The sequence below is a fragment of the Charadrius vociferus genome, unplaced genomic scaffold (genome assembly GCF_000708025.1).
Source record: "Charadrius vociferus isolate BGI_N301 unplaced genomic scaffold, ASM70802v2 scaffold43, whole genome shotgun sequence".
Classification (NCBI taxonomy): domain Eukaryota; kingdom Metazoa; phylum Chordata; class Aves; order Charadriiformes; family Charadriidae; genus Charadrius; species Charadrius vociferus.
In genome coordinates this window covers 3,507,235-3,530,755 of record NW_009648043.1, presented here as the reverse complement: position 1 = coordinate 3,530,755, position 23,521 = coordinate 3,507,235, and the positions used below count along the sequence as shown (strand labels likewise).

Genomic DNA, 23,521 nt, shown 5'->3' with positions numbered 1-23,521 from the left:
CTGCACTGGCTATTGATTCTGTCCCTGTGGTTACATGTGATTTACCTGATTATTTATTTTAACATTTTTCTAGGAATTAAAAATTACTTGTCTGTCTCTTCTGCTTTCCTTCTTCAGAACCATTTGAGTCCCTGGTACCCATAACAGTTGGTAGGTTGCTATGAGCACAGGATTTAACAAAATGAAATGCTCTAGTAAAGAACATAAGAGGAAAAAAAGAAGAAAAAAAACAACAACCAAAGCACATATCAGCACTTTTTATGCTTCTTGGTACTACACAGATCTTGTAATGTTTAGGATACCCATTTATGATTTTAATTGCTTTGAGTTCACAGTCCTATTAATGATATTTATTTAATTAATCCTATTAATATTAATTTTGTTATCAAATAACAATAGTCAGTTTTTATTCTAGGATCAATCAAGATCTAACAGACACAAACTCAAGTCATTGCGATTATAATGAAATCACAGCTGTTGTCCTTGCACCCATCTGAGGACCTCTCATACTTCTGGAAATGGAAAACATTAAAAAATTCCTGAGCACTTTATTTGTCTACTTTCAGGTCTCAGCAGAACAAGCTGGGCTGCGGATGGTTGCAAGAAAAAGGGATTTTCAGCCAATGAACTACTCAGTGAATGTCTGGGGCAGCCAACCTATCTACTGCTGAATTTGGCACAATAGACAAACCATCTCTTTTAGATATGAAGTGTGGAAGAATTATCCATGCCTGTGCAAACTCCAGAACAAACCATTGTATTGTAGTCAGCCTTGGCTCTCCCATGAAGACATCTAGGAACTGACAGCACTGATTAGAGGCTAAAACCAGAATATTTATTAGTTAACTGATTGAGCATATTATACACACCGGTTCCCTAATGGCATGAATTGCTGCGGTTTTGTCTTACAGACAAATTGTTGCGAATAATCCATAATCTTTATGGTTCAAGCACAAGTGCCCGAGACACATGTACCTTCCTATATGATTGAGATGGTCTCTATATTTACATGCCATTATTGAAAATGGAAGGTGTTATCACATTTTCTCATGCAGGATGACTTGAAAGAATCAGAGTTAATATATACATGCCCTGAAAGTCAAATCCAGTAGATTAATCCAGACTTTCTGAGAAGGACAGGAAGGCTGTTAGCAATTTTTTACGTTTTTTTTTTAAAGGATATTATTTTGTGTCATTTGACACTGCACTTAGTGAAAGACCCCTTTCAAGCCACCTGCTACTCATCATCTTATCCCTTGGTGTCCAAAAACTACTGCTCCTGAGAAACAGCCAGTTTTTCAGTCCAGAAATAACTATGGAAGTGTGAAAAAAAAAAAAAAAAAGATCAGAGGGACTTAAATATACTTCCCATAACAATGCCTGTATTTATATAGCACATTTCATCCTGAAGGAAAAACAAGGGTGTATCTTCGTACTTCAAAATTAAACCCTCTAAATTTTTCAGTGCTGGAACACAGAAAATTAGGTCTCACAGGATTATGACTTTCCTAAGCTAAATCAACTGCATCTCCTCAAATCTGGCTGTAATTTAGTTGGTGGTTGCTTTTTGCCTCTAACCCTTCAAGGAGCTCCCCCTTTCCAAAAGGCACAAGAGACACACTTTTTGCCTCTCTCAAGAGTTGTTCTTAAATTACTGCCAGAACTGTCACCCTGGCAGATGCCCGAGCATCAAAATCATCCATAAGCCCCTCCACTTGAGTCCAGGTTACACGCCTGCAGATGTACTGATCAGCTCAGCGATGCTCTGTAACCCAGCAGCTGTAAATACAAAACCTGATAAACATACACTCACCAGTTTCTCTGGAGATCTGGGTGAACGCCTCCACGCCGCTCTCTCCATAGTTGCCTTCAGAAGCCAGAGTCGACACGTAGTTCCACCCAAGGGCCGTCACGATGTCAACCATGGCCTGTGCTTGGTATGAGTCCGGTGGGACCACTCGAGAGAAGAAGTCATACCTGGTGTTATCGCTCAGTTCTGGAGCTGTAGATGCATAGCTGATTTGAGGTATCTACAAATAGAATGACAAGTCATTCAAGCCAATCTAATACCATTTTACGTTATAAACTTGTACATTTGAAATGCTTAAAATAGATTACGCACAAGCATTGCGCAGAACTAAATATCTTGTTTTAATTAAATCAGCTGATCAGAAAGCATCTCAGATTTTGTAAAACGTCAGTCAAGTCTTATTGCATAACACTCTCACCAAGAAATAATGCATTCTGCTTTTCTCCAGATGTCATGATTCTTGGCATGTAAGTGTAACAACTTCTTTTTTGATCCTGGCTCTGATAGAAACAGGTGAAGGAAAAAAAAAAAAAAAAAAAAGGAGGAATTCTTACTATTACTACAGAAGAGGAAAAGGTCAGTTTTGATGACTGTGATTCTTAAAAATGTTACACTTAAATTTGATGAGTAAAATGCAGATTATTTCCATTTCATTGTTTTGTTTATTTATGTACATGCAAGTGTGCTTTCCCGTTTTATTCCTATTTTTCAAGCTTTCACTATCATAGATTTTTCATTTTCCAGTTTTAACATGGTTTTGTGCACGATTTAAGAATATGAAGACTATGTAGTTAATACCAAAAGCTATCTGATGAAAAAACCACCCCCCAAAAAAGTTACCTGTATACAATATACATATAGAGAAGGAGAAAGGCTGCAAGGGCAGTAATTTTTGCAGAAACCACCACAAAATTCTTTGTAGAAACAAAAAACAACAAGAAAAAAGGAAAGACATTAAATAACTAAAATACATTTTTAAAATGAATTACTATTTTCATAGAAAAAAACTTACGGTGATTTTCTATTAAATCTTATCTTAAATAAATGGTTTGGCAATGTCTAGAAGAAACTGTCTGTAAGCAATATTCAATTATTCTGAAGAGTATTTTGGTACAAGAAAATTTAATTAACATTCATGATAACTTAAAAGGGGAATGATTTTCTCATTTAAAATAGTAAAACTGATGAAATAGTCACTAGCTTGAAAAGAAATATACTCCAAATATTGCATTGTTTTTGTAATCTATGCTTAATTCACATCTTACAAAACATAAAAGAGTCCTCAGGAAAGCAGTCTGAACAGAGTTCCTAAATTCATTCTGTTGAGAACTTAATTTAGCAGAGCCAGATAACAGGTGATCTAGTAAATGCTCACTGTCATATTAGATGCTATAGTAGAAGGTTTTGGTGCAACCCTTAGGTCCTGTACAGTGCTTCCTCATCAGCACAAACTAAAAAAGGGATTTGAGGCAAATACCAGGGATTCAAAGAGTCTGGTCATTAACTGTACCTGCAAAGACAGGGTAGAATCTTACAGGCTGAAAAAACAGTTTATAGCCTAGGGAACGGCAAAATCATTTCTCAGTCAGAAGCAAACAAAACAAACTCTATATTTCTTGGCTATATTCTTCTTTAAGAAATTTTCTACTCATGGAAACGCCTCACAATAAATAATCTGAAATGTTATAATAATAACAACCAGAGAGAACAGAAAAGAAAAAAAAAGAAAGGGAGGATCACAGAACAAGTGAGCTAGAGGTTATATTTCAGGGAAATCAGTATTCCTAACACAGCAAAGATCCACCAAGTAAAAATACAGGATAAATTGTCCTTACAAAACTTACCCTGTATAAATTCCTTTTCTTTCTGAAAATGTTTGGAACATCTTTACCTCTTTACAGACAAGAGACTTTGGCCTGTAATAACATAATTATGTGCATTTAGAGCACATATCATTCCCTTTCTAAATTTGCTCTATTACTCTCTTAACCAGTCGTCTATTTCCAGGTAGAAAAAAATAAAGGCAACCTCTGTGATTTTACTCATTTTGTTCCTTGGTGTGCCATTTCACAAATACTATGGCGTTGCTGCTTTGCTAAAAGCCATTTTATCAATAATGTTCATAAAATCAACACCAGTAAGAGATCTTTTAGGTGGATACTTTATCACTGAAAATCTTGAAGTCTAGTCCACAAAGTTATATCCATTAAGTATCTCAGTTCCTGTTTCTCTTCAAGCATGAGACGAATAACAAATCCTAGATATAGATATGTGTTTGTAGGAGAGCTGCTGGTACAACACAGCAATAAGATGTTTCAGATCAATAAAGATATTTTATGTACTATGAATACCACTTATTTGGGGCCTTGGAAAATGAAGAGGAGATGTTACTTTCCTACTTTCCAGGTCTTTGTAGTTCAGCTTCTTCCCTAGAGTCATTTCTAGTAACAGTGGAAGGTAAATACAGTCCAAACCAAATACCCTGAAACAATTTGGCATACCTAGTACGCTTAAATCACCGCTGTTTTATAACTTCTGCCAACTTTCCACTAGCATGAAAGAACAATATGCCTTGTAAAAGTAGGGAGAAAGACACTCTCTAAATAGCAAGCCATCCACAAGTTTTGAGAAAAATGGTTCATGCAACAGAATATGTGATTATTTTCCTTAGTTCTTTTTGTATAGATCTCTCATGGTTATAGACAACACTTTACATTCAAGAATTTTGTTCCCAAAACTGCAGATCTCCCACCCAGAAATACCTCATGGATTTCTTTCTGTGAAAGTATTCTATATGAAAGTAAACAGAAACTTCCTTCCTTGCATGATTTTAAATATACGTTTGTATTCAGGGGGGCGCTGAAAAATAGCTTTAAAATTTGAGGATCTGGGGTACGTTCCAACAGTTACACAGTTACTGAAAAAACTCAGAACAATACTCAAAGAAATTGTTTGGCAAGAGGACAAATTGTTAGGATTTGGTGGTTCAATAATCCATGAATGAAAAATACATACATTAAAATGTAACAACTCTAGTTATGGACTGTAGGTTTAATAAACCATTTTACATGTCCCCAAGTACATTTTACAAGATACAGCATAATGCTGCCTAAGCAAGGGAACTGTTATGCTCTATCAATTCAGTAATATGTGTTTTTAAAACTCCCTAAATACAGACTGTATTTATACTTTAAGTTCCAGTGGCCCAATGAGACATAAATTTGCATTTTGAAAGAGACCTTTAAAGAGGTTTTATATTTCTCATTCTAGATTTCTCAATCTAAACTTTCAAAATTAAATACAATATGTGTAACATTTACATTGTACTTAACTGTACAGTATAGCACTGTTGATAGCATACTTCCTTTTCTTTGGGAGAAAAAAGAAAAAAAAACAGGGGATTATATAACTACATTTGAATCAGTTGTCACACAACAGCTGTCACATTCACTGACAATGGCTAAAAGCATCCATGTTTGAATGTTCATTGATATATTTTTTCTATTCTTTCCTACCCTGTGGTTCAGCTGCTGCCTCCCAATAACCTATAATCTGCTGATAAAGTCTCGACTTCTAGTGAGAACTACTAGCAATCCCTCAGTCCTTTAATCTAAGTCAGTGGTGGCTTCATCTCATTCTGTTACCCAGTCACTTGCATCAGAAAATGATTCTGCATGCTTTAAGCGGACAGGCTAAACCTTCAAGATACATTCAACCCAAAATCAGCAGTCAAGAATAGTCTGTTTTTTCTGGACATTTTTGTATAAATCTCCAAGCTGATTTAAAACTGTTTCTAAAGATCTCTAATCCTCTGAGAAGGGGAGAAGATGCAGCAGTTACTTTTAGAACTCACTGTCCACAAAGCGTTGACTGCGGCAGCGCTTCAAAGGGGGAATAACATCTGTACCAAGCATTACTACAGAACAGACCTCTGCTCCCTGATGGAGAATGTGTGGACAACTTCACAAGTGCCAAAGGCAGCTAATGTAACTTTTCACTTATTTCAGCTAAGTGCTAAACCACTGTTGGTCCCCTGTACACTGAAAACAAAAGCCACCTACCACTCCCAAACGCAGGACTATTCATAGGGAAGCATTACCCTGGATCCGTTTGGTGGGTCCAGCGCTGGGATCCAAATCCAAAACCACAGAGGTGTTGGACTGAGGACTGTAGAGGAAACTACATGACCTAGATTTGCCCTTCCAGTAAAGCATCTTCACCACAGCAGGTAGTTCTTAGTGTGCCTTCTCTTCAATGGCATGCTGTCCAAGTTTTGGACAGAAGTTCACTGGAACCATTTTTATTGAGCTTTTGAATCCATTTGCATGCTGCATTTGTCAATGTAAAGTATCAGCTGGCCATTTCAAATGCCATCTTCCTTTATACAGCCTTTCAGCTGAAAGCATGATTTGGGAGCAGAGTAGCAGACAGTGAAATGAGCTAAGCTCAAAAGAAAAAAAGACCTGAGAAAGGAATCACCAGTAATTTTGAACATTACTGAGTTACAGCAGTAACTGTGCTGTACAGTCACCCAGCGTAATGGGCTTAAATCACTCACATCTTCAGTTTCACTACCCACTCAGTCCTTTCACTAACTTTAACTTATCAACTAGCATTTTATTTCCCTTTTCCATTCTCTCATCACTGAGCAGTCTTTTTTTTTTTTTTTTTTTTTGAGGAATATTAGCAATAGCACATTAAAAATAGTAATAATTATAGCTAATAAACTGAAGTCAATAAACTTTAGGTTAGTGATTGCTCAATATCAACTGGCATTTTACCACCAACTAATAAAGCTTGCAAAGGAGTAAAATAAAATTTGACTGTGGAAACACGTTTTCAACTTGGTAAATTTTTGAATTTTAAATGTCTGTCATTAATCATTAATGGCCCCTGTCTTTTTAAGATTTTTATTCCCTCTTCTGTACAGCAAGGAGTTCTTCGTAAGTACAAAAACTCACAGCGGTGAAATGAATCCTCAGGGCCTCGGTATTTAACAGTTGCTGGACAAGAGCTGAGCTCTATACGTTTTAGCTATTAGTCACATTTGTAAATTGCCATCAGCCAGAGCATCATCTTAGCCTGCTTTCACTTCTGAAAAACATGTCAGCCTGCAGTATAGTAATGCTAAAGTTATTCAGGGTAGACATTCAAGATTCAAAAGAGTTTGATGAGGCTTAATAACATCTTACACTATACCAAACACGATTAAAAATCTTCTTTTTTGTTACTAACTGTAGGAGGAGATGAAACACACCCTTGAAACTGGCCATTTCTCTCCACTATCTATAAAGGGAACCTGGGAGATTAATTCAACTGTTACACATACTGCGTAGAACAATACTGTAAACAGCTACATGTCTTCCGCTGAATCTCACAATCCCACTCATTTTGGCTACACATGACTATTAAGACATCTGTGCACAGCTAATGATCAGCTTCCTGCTGCGATATCTTCATCTTTCCATCTATGACAAAAACTGAGTGGGTCACCCATGCCATCATTAGAGACCTCGTTTCATTCATTTTCAGAATAAACCAATATTAAATCATCCTGGGAGTTATAACACATTAAGACTCAGTAACACCATTGGAGATGCTCCATTCAAAGCTCAGAGCAGCTGAGCAGGGTGACACGTTGCCAACTCATCCGCTAGAGATGATGTTGTGGAAAAGTTCCAGCGTATCAAGTTTCCTGATTCAGCCTCTTTCCATGGATTTTACCATGAGGACAAGAGGTCTGTAACAATATATTTTGCCAGTAGATGTATATATGTATTCATTTATATTTATAAGCACATGTAAATCTAAACTATGGATATTTACACTTTTACACTTAATGCTCTCTCTGTATGTTAAGGACACTCAACCACAGTATTTATCGTGTGTCCAGCAATGCATCTTGCTCAGGAATCACCACAGATTTCCACCGCCCCAAAAAAATTATGTTCATATCAGCTAGAGTAAAAGCAAGACAAAACAGGAATGCTTTTCACCTAGATGAATGCAATTCAAAATGTATTTAGTTCAAAAAAAGTTTAGTGGAATTTAAAAGCTTTGGAAAGGGAAAGAATAAAAGTAAAATCTGAAAGCTGCCATTAGCTGATTTCACTTGGAAGGCAGGATTTTTTTAAAATCCATTTGAATTATTCCAAGTCATTCTATTTGCAGTAAATATCATAGCTGTTCCTGTCAAGGGTGTTTGCAATTCATACACCTAATGACGAGGAGCTAATGATAACGTAATTCCAAATCTTTTGAAAGTTCCCTACGTGTTTGTATAGGGTTTGTGGTCTTCGTGATAAAATGCAACATAGCTATTGCTATTTTTTCCTCAAACACAGGGACAGAAGTGATCCATCACACCTAAATGTTTCTGAGCTGCAATGGGTAAATTATTTCACTCTTTCTTTTCACTTCCTATTACTCTTTCACTGGCTTTATTTTACTTCTGTTGCCATCAGTTACCTTCAGAAGATATATTCTTGAGCAGAACATATCTTCAATGAGCTGCACTGATCTTTTCATGAGAAAAGGACATAGTTGAGAATCAATGCAATGCAGTTTGTTACCAAGAAAATTATTTGTGCAATACGTTGGTCTGGTATGTGAAAAATTACAGAGGCAGATGTAACCGCTAGCCCAGTGGAAATATGGGGATAAAATGAAACATGCAAATCCTCTTTCATTACTGATTATCTCTTTTTTTCCTCAGCTATTACCACACCTATTTCTGATGTTATCTCTGGTGGTCAAATGGACTAGCAACTACAGTATTCTGAATAAACTGAATTAACCTAGAGAATGTAATTCCTTATAGTTAACACATGTAATTGTATAGTATCAGATTATGGGATGAAAAAGATATTAGAGCTCCATTGCATTGCATTCTATCCACACCAGACAGAAAATATCTTTCATAAAGTCTAACCAGATGTGCAACAGCAAGTGTATTTCAGTTTGCCACCTGCTGTGCTGCCCTGGTAGAACAGGATGCGACAAAGGAGGAATGTGTATAATATAAAGTGTTCAAATTCGAGAAGTAGTTTCCTTCCGGTGGGTTGAAGTAGGTCAGGGACTCATTAGAAGTCTTTATTTTTAATTACACACAAGGGATACTATAGAAATAATAATAATAACAATAACGATTTTATATGGCAATCTCAAATCCCATAATAGATGCAGCATCTATAAAACAAATGTACCACTCTGGAAAGTACGGGTCTCTCTGCTGTGTGATGCACTTTAGGGCAAAAACATTAAAAGGATATTTATGCATTACGAACATTTTTACAGCTGAAGCACATCTTGTCACACTGTGCATTGCTGTGTAACTCCAGGAGGATGAGAATCCAAGGACAGCTTGAGCTGCCATCAATGTTCTGTGCAAGACAGTCTACTGATAAATGTTTAACAATGGCATTTTCTCAGTAAGGGAGCTCTGTTCTGGTGTTTCCACATCATTTTAAATCCTGGGGTTTGCCTCTCTGAAAACCAACTATGTTAAGCAGTTGCACATTAAATTATCCACCATCTGTAGGCAGCTTCTTTCTAAATATTTTTAACCCAGCTGAGGTCCAGGCACTGAATGATAAACTGCAGAAGCAGCAGATCAAATGAATAATATTCATACTGAGATCAAATCACAAGGAGGGGAGGTGCGGGGGACCTTGAGCTTGGGAATGGCTGTTAGCTCTTCCTTCACACTTTCTTACATTCTCCAATCATCAGATCAAACGGAAAGCCAAGGATGGTCAGATAGCTTTAGGGAATTCTTAAACTATTAAAATTCCTTTCTGACTTGTTGGGGAAACCCACACTTAATTATGTGTACCAATATGTTAGACTTGTGTCAATCTCTGCTGAGCACAGTGTGAACTCTGATATTTCAAAGCTGGTTTTGCTTTACGTTGCTCATTAGAGCTTGTCATGTCAGTGTCTGGAACTGTAATCTCTTTTGATGAGTTTAAGAAAAATATACAAAGATATGCATTACTTTTGGTCTGAACTAACAAAACCAACTTTTTATTATTATTCAGCAGTAATAAATTTACCTAGTAGCTCATACAGTATTCCTCAGTCCAAATCGACTTTTCTTTACATTAATATACTAATTAATAACATAGAGAGCACAGCAGGCCACTTCAGAGACTCACCTATGGGGACATGCAGTTGTCCATGGGAATTTTTCTGATTACAGAGACCATCACTATGGAAGAAGTAGGTGCTGTCAGCAGGATGCAAGATGGGTGCTCTGCTTAATGGACAATTCTGACATTTTCATTCACTTTTAATGCTGCAAGGCCACTTCTGCTTACACCACTGACTGAGCAGTAGTACTATCCTTTCGCTACCCATGCTGCTGGCTTAATGTCATGAGATAGAAGTAACTGAAAATTATTATGGGGAGGGAAAGCAAATTTTATATTGTTCACAGCTCTCTCCATGGTCGTGGACAATGTGAAGATATGTAAATAGGGCTCAGCTGGCCAGACAGATATGCCCAGTGCTCTAGCAGGTGCTTTCACATACTATAGGTTTTGCTGCCCCTACTTTGGCTACAGCCCCAGAAAGCCCAGCTTTCCTGTAATTTGTCTGCCCAATGCTAATGCACTCTGATATGAGGTAGCCATGTCATTAAAGGAATCCCTATGATTCACCGTAGCGAGGGATTCCTTCTGCAGCATAGGCAGTTCTTATGGGATTAAAAGCATCATTTTAAATCCATATATTACAGACTTGGAAGAAGAGGAATGAAAAGTGTACCCTTTTTTTTGTGCTCAGATGATTTTGCTTCATTTCTTAAAACAATCAGACTTGGCAGTTAAACAATTTTACCTTGAGTTTTTAACCTTAAAAGTTACAAGACAAAAACACTAGCCAGTCCCAAGCCAAAAAGTTAAATGTTTCCTGTATTACCACAGTAAGATGCTAAGTCCAGTTGCTACTGGTAGAAAAGTTGGAAAAAAAAGCTAAAAATTTCCAATCAAAAGATTGGAAGTTATCTATGAATTAAGCTCTGAGGCCCACGGGAGTAATATCCAAGCCTTCCCTTCTATTCAAAATGCACTTTATTTTAAAAATAGTAGAGTAGCTGTGGAAAAGAGGCATCCTCCTCCACACGGTTCCTGAACACCATATGGCAATGTCTCTTCCTTCCCATCATTACCAGATTTCCATTCTGATTTCTGACTTAAACACTATGGTTTCTCACTACATCAATCCATGGATTATTTTATCAAAAGCATCATGGCAAGCAGAGAGATGAAAATCTAGGCAAATCAAGTGAGAGCACAATGGTGTATATACAAAGCAGGACCACGTTGCCACTGGTCTCAAGACTCTCTGCAACGGCTCCTACAGAATCTTGGAAATTTATGAAAACCTAAATATTAAAAATCCATGAACTGGACAGGTACATTGTACTTGAAGAATTCACTGAGGAGGGATGATGGGCAGGACGAACAAAGCAAAACAGAAACACTGATTACATAAACGAATTATGTGATCAAAGTGATTTCAAACAAAAGGAATAACCTAGTGTTTTGTTTCCTTGTGTCTAACAGCGTCAAAGTCTGGAATCCTGAAAAGTACAACCTGGCTGCCAGTGAGCTAATCTTACTTGGTCCTTTTGAAAATCCCAGCCTTGCAACATTAAAAGGCGGATATAAGTGCATTATCCACCATTTGGGGATTGTTCACGAGAATAACTATCACAATCTCAGCCTAGAAAAAAGCAGCATTGTAGTATGGGCTCGAAAATACATTGTACAAAGTACAAGAGTACAGCTTGTCCCCTCCCTACCCTAAAAACCCTATACTGAAAACTGCATGTTCAAGCCCATGCAGAAACTTGATACCCACCACTTCCAGCAAGCCATTTTGCAGACAGTTTTGGGGGCCTTCATGATGTGGTGCTTTGGAGACTGCTCCACAGCCAAAAAGTCAGAGCAGCACAAATAGTGCTCAGAGTCTTTCTAACTGGATAGTAAGATCAAAGAACCCTGAAAATTAGAGCTTAAGGGGGGTGGGGGGGAGGGGACAGGGACAGGTGGTGTGGAATTGCACTTTAAATAGACTCCATAAAATACCCTTAATAATACATGGTACCAAACAGAAAGAAAAACAATCAGCTTTCACAAATACCTGTAGTTCATAAATTTTGCCATTCAAATGGGATAGGTACAGCATTACAAATCATACTCAACACACACAAACAGATCACAACCCAAAGAGGTTATTCCCACAGCCAGGAATATCAGAGACACCCTTGAAGTCTAAACTCATAAGTCTAAACTCATCCATCACTTGTTTTGACCCTGCCAGCAGTCATAAGTAAAGTTTCCAAACTGGAATAAGATTGCCCTGAAAGTCAGGAACTACAAAAGAAATTATTCTATTTCCATATAAAAATATTTGTATGTACGTATGTATGTATAAAATATGTACACACGTATGCCACGTGTTGGGCCCTTTTTCTTTCCTTTCTGACAGTGGCTAGTGGTTTATACTTCCCCACTGGGGAGGCTCCCCAGATTTTGTTTCTAAGCTGTTATTGTTACTGACTCAAATTAAGAAGATGAGCTTTAAGAAAAGCACAGCTTGAAGGGAATGAGATCACTTGAAGAAACAGAGATCTTGCAGAAGTTTCCTACCTGTACAGCAGTATATTCTTAGCTTCTCCATTTAAAGGAAAGAATTAGAATATTGTGGAAAGCTTTTTAAAAATAGTTCAACACTATTTCTTATTGACCTGTTCCCTCTTTCCTATATATACAGATAGGTAATTTTCCCTGACATTTTTCCTGTTTCTTCCTATAGCTCATACTTTCTTTCCTCAGATATTTCTACAACTTATAGTTCCCCTCTGCTATCTTCTTGATGTTCTCTTTCCTCTATGTGAACATGTCCTTCTTCTCAGATATCCCTTTTCCTCCACACATGGTTTCTCTACCTCTTCTCTCTCCCTCCGCCCTTCTCAACCACAACTTGACTGAAATGAGAAGGAAGAGTGGACACTGATTAGTTTCTAAAGAGCTGATTTAAGATTCTCAGTTCCAGCTCTGCTTCTCCCCTTCGGCAGCCTATGGTTCAGGGATACTCAGTGTTTCCACTTGGCCCAGCAGGAAGGGCAAAGGGTAACCCCTCTTCTGTGAAATAAGCCTGGACAGGGTCACTCCTCACTCTCCTCTACTAAGTAAGAGTTCCTCCCCCATAATAGGTATTTTTGCTCTCTGACTGCATTGGGAATACATCCACAAAGTCAGCAAAAGCAATATTTGATGTAGGAAAAAGCCCGTATTGGATGAGCATTTTACATCATTTCTGCAAATTCTCCCTTTCCCTATTTTTATGCATTGCAATTTAAGTATAAATCAGTTTACCGTTATCACCACCATACAGCCTTTTTTGAGTGCTAGCCTTAGCCTTCCTGGCTAGTGCGATGGAGATTTCCTCCCTAGCTGTGACTCTCCAATATCTCTAAGTCCAAATACAGATGAAATACATGTCCTTTTGAAGGTTCTTAAAAGTCCTCCTCAGTTAGCTTGATCCTGTAAGTCTGTCCCCACCATGAACACCCTACTTCAGCAGCTCAGCAGGATGCTGAAAGAAGAGGGTGTGAGGAGCTTTCGGTAAGCTCAGAAAGCTCCACCACTCATCTTTTTTCCCCCCCATTTCAGCAATCCCCTGCACACCCCATATTTCTGACAGGATGTCAACAGTCAGAGGCAGAGCTTGCTGACAGCCACCTTCCATTGCCCAGAGAAGCGGCTCCCCTGCCTGCCTCCACGCCTGCGGTTATCAGCACACCTTTTCCATGCCGCACAGCCAGGCAGTGTCTCAGCAGGCAGCCAAGGGAGCCTTGGCCCTGGTGCTCCGTACAAACCTTTGCTTTCATTTAAATGAGGTGGAAACGCTCATTTCAACCCATGACATATTTCACAGTATTCAGTGTCTTTGTTTGGGTAGAACAAGAAACCAATCAGTCCCATTCTGATCAAATATTGGGAACTTTTAATACACTTCAACTGTTGAAGATTTTCCTTTGACTGATGCAAAACATCTGTTTTATTGAATCCAGCTTTAGCACAGATCCTTTAAGAGAACCCCACGTTTGCCAGATAGTTTTTTCAGTCTGCAGCTACTTTATGCAGCGCACTGGTATACTGATCAGTAGTCTTTGGAAATCTCCTTTTGTATACTGTGCGCAAATGATTTGTATTAGGAACTAGAGTACCACTGTACCACTTCTGAATACTATAGCAGCTTTTGATGAGTGAACATCTTTTATTTTGAAATTGTCCTCCCTCAGTCTGTTGCTGCATATGTTAAAAGACCCCATCAAAAGCAAAATTACACTAAACTAGATTTAAAAGTGTCAAGTGCATTGAATAAACATTGGAGACATCAAAAGCCTGAGTGGATGCTCCTGATGACAAGTGGTGTGGGAATGCCAGCCTGTGTTGAGCCTGATACAATTCCATTTCTATCTACTTATTGAAATTGCTTCACAAATATATTTCTGCATATCAGTGTCACCTATCCACTTCCAGGCACTGGAAGAGTTGGTTTAAAATTGCCAACTGAAAGAAATCAGCATATTTTTCCATGGAATATCAATGTCATCTACATCTCTCTCAAAAAAAAAAAAAAAAAACCCAACAAAAAAAAACCAGCCCAACCCACACAACTTTGAAGCATTTGTTTTTGATGTCTTTAGTCTGTCTTCTCTTTCACAGTTTGTAGATCTTACTTTTTAATCATAAAGGCAACAAAGCACTGAGATTTATTGGAACAGAATTTGCGGGCTCTGTCTGGCACACGGGCTGCCTATGTAACATATGGTGAAGTTAAGCACCTTGGAGTGGGATTCATATGATACTCCCAGAGCTAGCCAGCAGGAAATACCAAGCAAGAGACGTGCCCAAGATCTTTTGTTTCTGGTGTAGGTGGAACCAAGACTGCAGTTAATTGCCCAAAGTAATCTTCCACACATAAGACTGGTTCACACTTCACTTCTAAAAACAAGTCTGTAGAAGAGGACAAAGTTGCCGTCTATAGTTTTTAAAGAAAAGCTAGTTGCCACAGAGCCCACATTTATTCACTTGCATCTTCAGTCTTAGTTGGGAGCTCTTCTTTTGTGTAGGGTTGGGGTTGATGACCTCCCTCAAGTCCCTTTCCTCTAGCTTAGAAACCAATACAGGAAGGGTTATAGCAAAAGCCAAAGCGTGAAACATGGCTCTTATGTCACCTTCAGCATGCATACAAGCTGAACCAGATCTCCCAAGGAATTACTCTGACACTGGCCAAGCTCAGATGAGGAGGACCCTCTCACCCTCCCATGCCAGCAGAACCCTGCATGGATGAGTTGCATAAAGCTGGAGAACAAGCACGCACAGTAGACGTAATTGCACAGCTCTGCAATGTATCTCAGCTGGGGCAGGTCCCAGGATCTGGTTTTCACTTCTTGAGGTATGTTTGACACTGAATAAATTACTATTTGCCAAACATGTAGGCAATAAGTTAACTGCCAAGGTGGCAGCCCTTGTGGGGAAATACAGCCACAGAACTGTAAATGCTAAGAGAACTTTTGTGGCCAAAATTAGACATCAGAAGTTTCACAGATTCAAGAACATCTTTACAGGTCACAGACTGAGATGTCTGAGTGCCACTTTAGGCACATAAGAGGGCTGTGCAAGGTCTTACTTATCTTATCTGGGCTAGGCAGTCCAAATATAACTCTTCAGATTTATGAAAACAATTAAGACGTCCCATTGAATTATGCAGTTTCCAAACAAATCTGCAAATCTTCCATGTCAGAATTCTAAAGAATTGTGATTTCACTCCCTATTAGGATAAGAGAAATTTCTGCCTGACAGAGCCCATACTATTGAATAAAGTTATTTTCTATATGTTTGTACATCAATCAGTCTCTTATCTATTATTTCTGAGCATTTTTCCCTGCACGCTTTATAATATATATCCTTTCCACTTACTTAATTTGGCTGACCCAGCAATTAATAGTATTTTAGTCAAAAGCAAGAAAGATTTTGGCTTTACATACACAGGTGTCACAACAGTAAGACTCTAACAAAAAGAGTGAATGGTTTCAAATACACTTCTCCATGTAGAGAGGAGAATACATACAGAACATGTAAGAATAAAAACAGAGCTACCATCAGTGCTTTTGCTGGTGGCAAATAGCCCCGGAGTCCCTCCACCACCTAGGGTGTCAAAGCAAGGGGCACCTCCAGAGGCCAGTTCACTCTTTGCACTGCCTGATGAACACCAGCCTTGGGGCTCGAGTCTCCAGAGCCTGCTCGGTCCTGCAGTTGACTGCAGAGCAAAACCTGGTTTTCAGACATGCATGTGCCTGCAGAAACCCAGGCCCTCACCTCAGGTGCTTCACCTCGCTAGCTAACACCGAGGCCACCATAGGTGAGAACAGAGTGGTTCCCCACCCCAGCGCAGCCTCGTGGGAGGCAGAGCACGGCTATAGTACCACAGAGGGCAAGAGAGGAACGGCTCACCCCAACATAGCAAAGGCTTTGCATTTTTCTTAGTACCTCGAGAATGAAACCCCTCTCTGAGCTTCTGCAACTGAGGTGGGGTGCTAGCGCGGCTGCCCCTCTGTTCAGTCCTGTGGGACCACCGCCAGGGACTGCACACAGAGCGGGCGAACCACGGCACCGCGCCATGCCAGGCCAGAGCTCACAGAGCATCTCATAACTGCATCAACAGAAAGAAGCCAGCGTTTCTGGGACACTTCATTTACTTTCCTTCTAGTCAGGGCCACGTCAGTGAGAACGAGTGCACAGGCAGTACCATTGCCTTAAGGCCTAAATATTAAGTTATAGGGGCACAAAAAGGCTCAGCAAATACTGATACCTCACTAGATAGGAGATCATTTAAATCTTTGCATAGGCACTGGGCCAGCCACATTATACCACCACTTTTCCACATGGCAATTTTTCTTCTTGCTTTCCCACACCAGGACTGGTCACTTCAGGCCACAAACTACTGATATTATTAGTGGTATTCTCTCAACTTTTCCTAAAAACAAAGAAACAAACAGAAAATCCCTCTGCAGACCTCTGTTTCACAGTTCGAATCTGTAGACGTCACACAATGCAGAAAGTGCTACCAAGAAGCCTTTCTGCATGGAAATTACTGGCTTATCTCCATGCTACCATTTCACCATAGACTTTGGAAACCTCAGCATTACAGAAGAAACTTCCAGAAAGATAATTAACAATCAGGCTCTCATGTGATGTGAGCATCAGTATCTCTTTACCTCTTGAAGCTATAGAACAAAACTAATGCATATTTCCTTTGTTCCCTAAATTGACTACTCCAAAAATACAAGACTCGAGTCCCAAACTCTGGAATTTCACTATCCAAGTGCTTATTAAGGTCAAGAAAGCTTTTCGCAGACATGGAATTTTACCTGCAAGCAGCAGTTGAAGAATCAGAATCAAACAGATGATCAGAAATGTGATCTTCTCACACACATCTTTTTTAAAGCTTCTATATACACGCCTACGTATTCTCAAGAAATAAGAAGCACTTGAGATTCTTCTCACACTGCATCAATTTCCACATCTTATCTCACTGCAGCTCATACCTGCTGCAGAAATGAAATCTAAGAAAAAAAATTAACATGCTCAAACCTACCAGCTAATAATAAATTCCTGATGTATAGTCAGAACGGGTTAATTTGTTTTATCTATTTAGAATGCAAAAAGCAGCAAGTTAAATACTGAACTCTCTCTCAGAATGTGAAAAATATATTATCTTTTTTATTGACTGTAAACATTCAATCTAAAGAACAGTTGGAAGGTAGAATCTGGAATACCTGCTTTGATTAGTCAACAGATGCTCTACAGAGTCAAAACTTACTTATTCCCTGAGTTTTTACTTTTAATGTTAACTCAAACAATAACAAAATAGAAACCTAAGCTTTTTTTTTTTTTTTTTTTCTCCCTTCCCCCCAACTGACTACAGCAGCAGCAGCTCTCTTAAAACTGTCCCTGCTCTAATACTTGATTATATCTGCTTCAGGGAAAGTTTCCTATATCTCGGATAATTTCCACCTGCTTGTATGAGTCACCTGTTAGTACAGCTGCTTCTTAATGGTAGTGCCTTGCAGCTGAGATAAGAGTGAATTCAACAACTAAAGATCAAGAGGTGATTTGATAGTCTAACACATTAGTTTCCTGCACTGACAGAAAACTTATTTCCTTGTATAAATAAAATCATTACATGATCCAGTAGCTAAAATGAGGGAAGTAAAAAATTAGGACTAGAAATAAGATAAAGATATTTAATGCTGAAAGTAACAAATAGCTGTAAAACTGTGCTGGACTCTATTTCTTGATATCTAGTGTAAGATAGTGGAGTACAGAGCCTGGACTGCAGATCAGCAGACTTCAACTTATTCAGGAAACTGATGGGTGTGATCCTAAGGCAGCTCTGAAAAGTAAAGGAGTTCAGGGAAGCTGGCGGGTCTTTCAGACAGAATCCTGCAAGAGCAGTCCTTCCCAATATTCAGGAAGACCCATGAACTTATGAGAAAATCTGCATGACTTAGCAGGGAAATTATGGTGTAGAGACATTAAAAGGCAATATACAGGAGGAAGATGCAGGGACCTGGTACAGGAATTTAAAAATATTGCTTGGGCAGGAAGGGACAGTGTCAGAAAAGCCAAAGCTCACCTAGAGTAGAAAGGACATCAAAAGAAGCAAAAAGAGCTTCTACCAATACATTCATAGCAAACTGCTGAACAAGGACAATGTGGACCCATTGCTGAACGGGGTGGGTGATTTAGTAACAGCAGGCACAGGTACGGCAGATACTCGATGCCACCTTTTCTCCAGTCTTCACCAACAAGGTTTCTCAGGCCTCTCTGCTTATTGAAAGGGTTCACAGAGGAAAACAACTTTCAGTGGATGAGAATCAAGTCAGGGATTACTTGAGATAAATCACTCTGTGCACGCCAATGGACCCTGTTTGGTTGTAGCCAAAGATTCTGAGAGAATTGGCCAATATCCTTGCAAGATCACTCTTTATCACCTTTGAAAGGTCATGGAGACTGGGAGACATGCCCCATGACAGAGAAATCAAATGTTGCACCCCAGTTTCAAAAAAACTGAAAAGGGGAACTAGATACAGATCTGCCTCACCTTAGTCCCTGCAAAAATCATGGACCAAATCCTCTTGGAGTACATCTCTGGACGCATGAAGAAGAAGATGACTGGAAGCAGTCAGCATAGATTTACCAAGGGCAAAGCATGCCCGACCACCCTGACTACTTTCTACAATATAATGACTGGGTCCGTGGTCAAGGAGAGAGCAGGGGATGCCAGTTACCTTTACTTCAGCTTTTGACACTGTCTCACACAGTATTCTTATATCCAAGTTATAACTTTACAATCTAGTGATGAACAACTGGATAGGTAAAAGTCCAGTTGGACAACCAGGCAAGGGTGACAATTAAGGGGCTATACTCCATCTGGAAGCTAGTAACAAGTTAACTACCACAGGGTTCTCTTCTGGGACCCATCCCGTTTAGCATTTTTACCAGTGACCTGCTGGTAAAAATGGCAGGCAGTGGAGTGCACTCTCATCAAGTTTGCAGATCACATCAAACTGGGGGAAACAGTGGATATGCTGCAGGGCAGGGATGTTGTATAAAGAGACCCAGACAGGCTTGAGGAACAGGCCAACAGGATCCTCGTGAAATTCAACAAGGACAAACACAAATCCCTGTATCTAGGAAGGAAGAGCTCCTTGAAATGATACAGGCTGGGGACCGATGAATGGGGAGCATCACTGTGGAAAGGGCCCTGGAGCTCCAGAAGACCTCAGCATGAGACAGCAGTACCCTGGCAGCAAAGAGGTCCGGCAGCATTCTGGTCTGTAGTAACAAGAGCAGTACATCAAGGGAAGGGATTATCACCCTTCGTCTATCACTTGTTAGACCACATTTGGAATACTGTGTGAAGTTTTGGGTTCTCCAGTACAAGACAGATACAGATAAACCAGATCAAGTTCAGCAAAGGTCCACCATGATGGTTGGTACCTGAAGCTCTTGCCCTGTGAGGAGAGACTGAGGGAGCTGGGAAGGTTCAGCTTGGAGCAAAGTCAGCTTGAGGGGAACAACACAACAGCCCTCCAGCATCAGAAGATGTAGCCAGACTCCACAGCCATACGTGGTGGCAGCATGAAAGACAACAGGGAAAAGTTGAAACAAGAAAGGTTCAGACTGTTATGAGAAGCTTTTTCACCATAAGGATACTCAGGCAGTGCAACAGGCTACCCAGGGAGTCTCTCTCTATCCTTGAGAATTTTCAAGACTCAACTGGATAAAGACCTGAGCAACTGGTCTGATCTCATAGCTGACCTTGCTTTGAGCGGGTGTTCATCACGCGTTACTGGTGACAGGACTGAGTTTAACTTCAAGTTGTCCTTAGAGCTCTCTGTATTTCATGAAGAGAGACAGGAACCTCAACTGGGTAATTCACATCTAAATGGACTGAAAAACCTCTATTGGAGACCTCCAATCTCCAGTGACTGCAGAAAGAGCTTAGATTAAAGTCACAGCCTCAATAATATGCAGGTATCTTTCTGTGTATCAAAGAACTTGCAAATATTTGTCTCAATTCTTGTTTGAATTTAGAATTTAAATGGAAATTGGCATTATTTGACCTAATTTCAGTCCCCCTCTATGCCCTGACAGAGAAAAGTAAATATAACATGGTCATTGCAAACATGCAAGATCCTAAACCTGTACAGATTTTGTTGCTACCTTAGGAATTGCAGCTGCATAGTCAGGTGTTGGCGTTACTTTCTCTACGACTTCCATGGGGAAAAGAAGGTATATTAAATTTCATTCAGTAAATCATGAAAATGATAAAGGAGATTTACAAAATATGGCTGAACCTTAAAAATCAAACAGACATGAAAGATTTCATAGTAAATAAAGACACTTTCAACTGTATGGACAAGAATTGCGTGCTGCGACAGCACAAAAAGGGGAATTTGCATTGAACTAAGAAATAAACTCCCACAATTTCTTAAAATACGCATAGATGCACATGCACAGAGTATAGGAATAGAACGCAGCAAGAACTGAGGTCCAGTTCCTGTTGGTCAGGGAACTCCCTCCACTCTGCAGCAGCCCCAGTGGCACCCCTCTCTACTGAAATGCCAAGGAATTTCTTAGCTCCTCATGCATCCTGATTTTGATCCTATAATATGGGCAGCAAATAAGGTAAGGCACATGTGCACCCCTCTCTGCCAAGGTCCAGTTTCCAGAGATATATGGCATTCTCACACGAGGGGCACCACAAGCTCTAAAGGCCGTTAGGAAAGTGAAAGATGTCTTCTAAGTTTTCCTTTGTTTTTTTATACACAGAAGCAGCGCCTTACTGAGAATGACAGCCTTCACCATCTAGAAAACTCAAGATATTTTAGCAAAGTTCTGGTTATCTCTTTGTAAAAAAAAATAAAATAAAATAAAATTTGAAGCACACATCAGTTCAATCAACCAGCTAAAAAGGTCAATTTCACATCAGCAAAGAGATAAAAAACCTTAGCTGTATTTCTGCCCTTTCCACATCATTTTGAAGATGTTCTTTGTAAAAGATGTCCATCTCATCTAATCAATTTCGTTTTCTTAAATACCGCTACATTAAACAGCTCTTGGAACATTTTATTAATTTTTATGAGCATTTACCTCTTCCTCCGGAATGCATAGTTTCAGATTTATTTTGCTTTCCAGCCTCAGCCTTTACAGCTACTGTTCCAGCACAAGTGCACTTCAGTTCTAGCCTCCCCGACACAATGAGCCTTTGCTTGTACTGTGTGTCCCAAACCACAATAAAAGCTCTGTGGCTAAGTCATTGTGAAAATAAATAAGAGCACTGGTTGCTAAATCTTTCTGAAGGTAAGAAAGAATATTTACTTGTTATCATGCTTACCATCTATAAAGCAAGCATAATTTATCATTAAGATATAATGCTCCCTTTGCCCATTATCCATCTTTCAAGAATGATGGAACTCCACATTACCAAAATGGTCTTAATTTTGTTCCAGGTAAAAACATTTTGAAAGAAATACTTTAAAAAATTGTCAGTCTTTGTAATTAGAAATCAAATTTCTGTAATTTCTCTGATAAAGCAACATATTAAGTATGCTACAAATAAATCCAATAAATTACCATTTTTAATTAGGCATAACAAACAATTAAACAGATGACATTTAAAATTAATTTTCTTTACTGGAGGGAACATGATTTAAATCGGTGCTGAGCCCAACACTCTCCTTGTGGATATTCTTTCAAATGCAGTGACATTCAAAACCATCATAACATTTTCAGAGATAAGTCTGTTTCCATTTTTCAGTATTTGAGGTTTCATTTTTAAGCCAGGGTTTTTTTTCTATTACCAAACTTCCCTAGAAATGCTACATGTCTTAAAGTTTCTGCTCAGCTCCATAGTATGTAATTGCTGAACAGCTGCACAGTCATACCGACCACTGATAAAAAGGCATTACAAACTTCTAAGCAAATCATATTTATAATGCATAATATTCAAGGCCAAAGAAAATCAGTAGTACTTCAAGGCAAACTTCTGAAAATAGGGCAAGAGCATCTTGGGAAAGATGATGGTAAATACTGCGCAGCAATGAAAAGATGCAGCTGTCTAAAACATAACTGCCATACACCACACTTAAAAGAGAATTACCTTACTTTTGACTGCACTTTGTCTCCCGAATTAAAGCATTATCTGCAGCTAACTGCTTCAAGGACTGGAGTAAAAACTCTTAGGAGTCCAGTCCAGCAAAGAGTCTTAGGAGACTCTTAGGAGTCCAGTCCACCTTTAGGAATACCGAATTCTGAGCACATGGGTTGTCTCCCTGACTTCATATAGTTAAATACCTCAAAGAGTTGCCCCTGTGAGATATTTTGGGTGATCCAGAAGCCACAAAGAAGATGCTCTATTTCCTGCTTTGAAAGCTTTTCCTTAATTCTTCGTTTGCAATGGTGTAAACGAAGAGTGAGTCTGTTGAAATCAGTGGAGTAGGGCACTGTAAATCCAGCCAGAAAGGAAACCTAGCAGGTGCACATTTCATTTGCAAGCTTTACTTAGTAATTGTCATCACATGCATACACATTTTCTGCAAAGCATCAAATGCTAAAAACAAAGCGAAGACATTTCATGTTCACTAAAAGGTGACAGACAAGTTTTTAGAGACTGCAAAATACAATAGAACATTTCACCCAGAAGATCATTTTCACGAAAAATAGGAAGCCCAAAATGAGCACATGAATTTAATTTTTGTTCTGCTGCCTGAGAGAACTAAATGTGGAATGGTATATTCCTGCTTGGACTGGATGTGTGATTCCCATCAGCAGAAACGAGTGCTATGTATGTGCATAGAGTGTAGGACAATTCTAGGTCTGTATATGCAGTCTGGAGTGTGAGAAGGTAGCAGCGGATTTGCTCTAAATGAAAGAAGTGGGAAGCTGAAGTGGCCATTTTTGTAGCTAGCACATCGCTAGAGATCTTCAATTGAAGAGGTAGTTGGAGAAACCTATTTGTGACATATGTTACATCAGTCAGTTTAAGACTATAGCTAGTCTCTTTTATGTATAGATGTATATAAAAATATATACATATCCAAAAAATCATGCAAAAAAGAATAAG

General features: G+C 39.1%; 1 protein-coding gene across 1 annotated transcript in view; it reads right to left on the bottom strand.

Annotated features, from left to right (window-relative positions):
• The window catches only part of GRM8 (glutamate receptor, metabotropic 8), a 347,214-nt gene that overhangs the window by 281,110 nt on the left and 42,583 nt on the right, over positions 1-23,521 (bottom strand). The window contains exon 2 of the mRNA XM_009883656.1: positions 1,814-2,030. Coding sequence (XP_009881958.1) covers positions 1,814-2,030 — 217 coding nt within the window. The remainder of the gene's footprint in view (positions 1-1,813; positions 2,031-23,521) is intronic.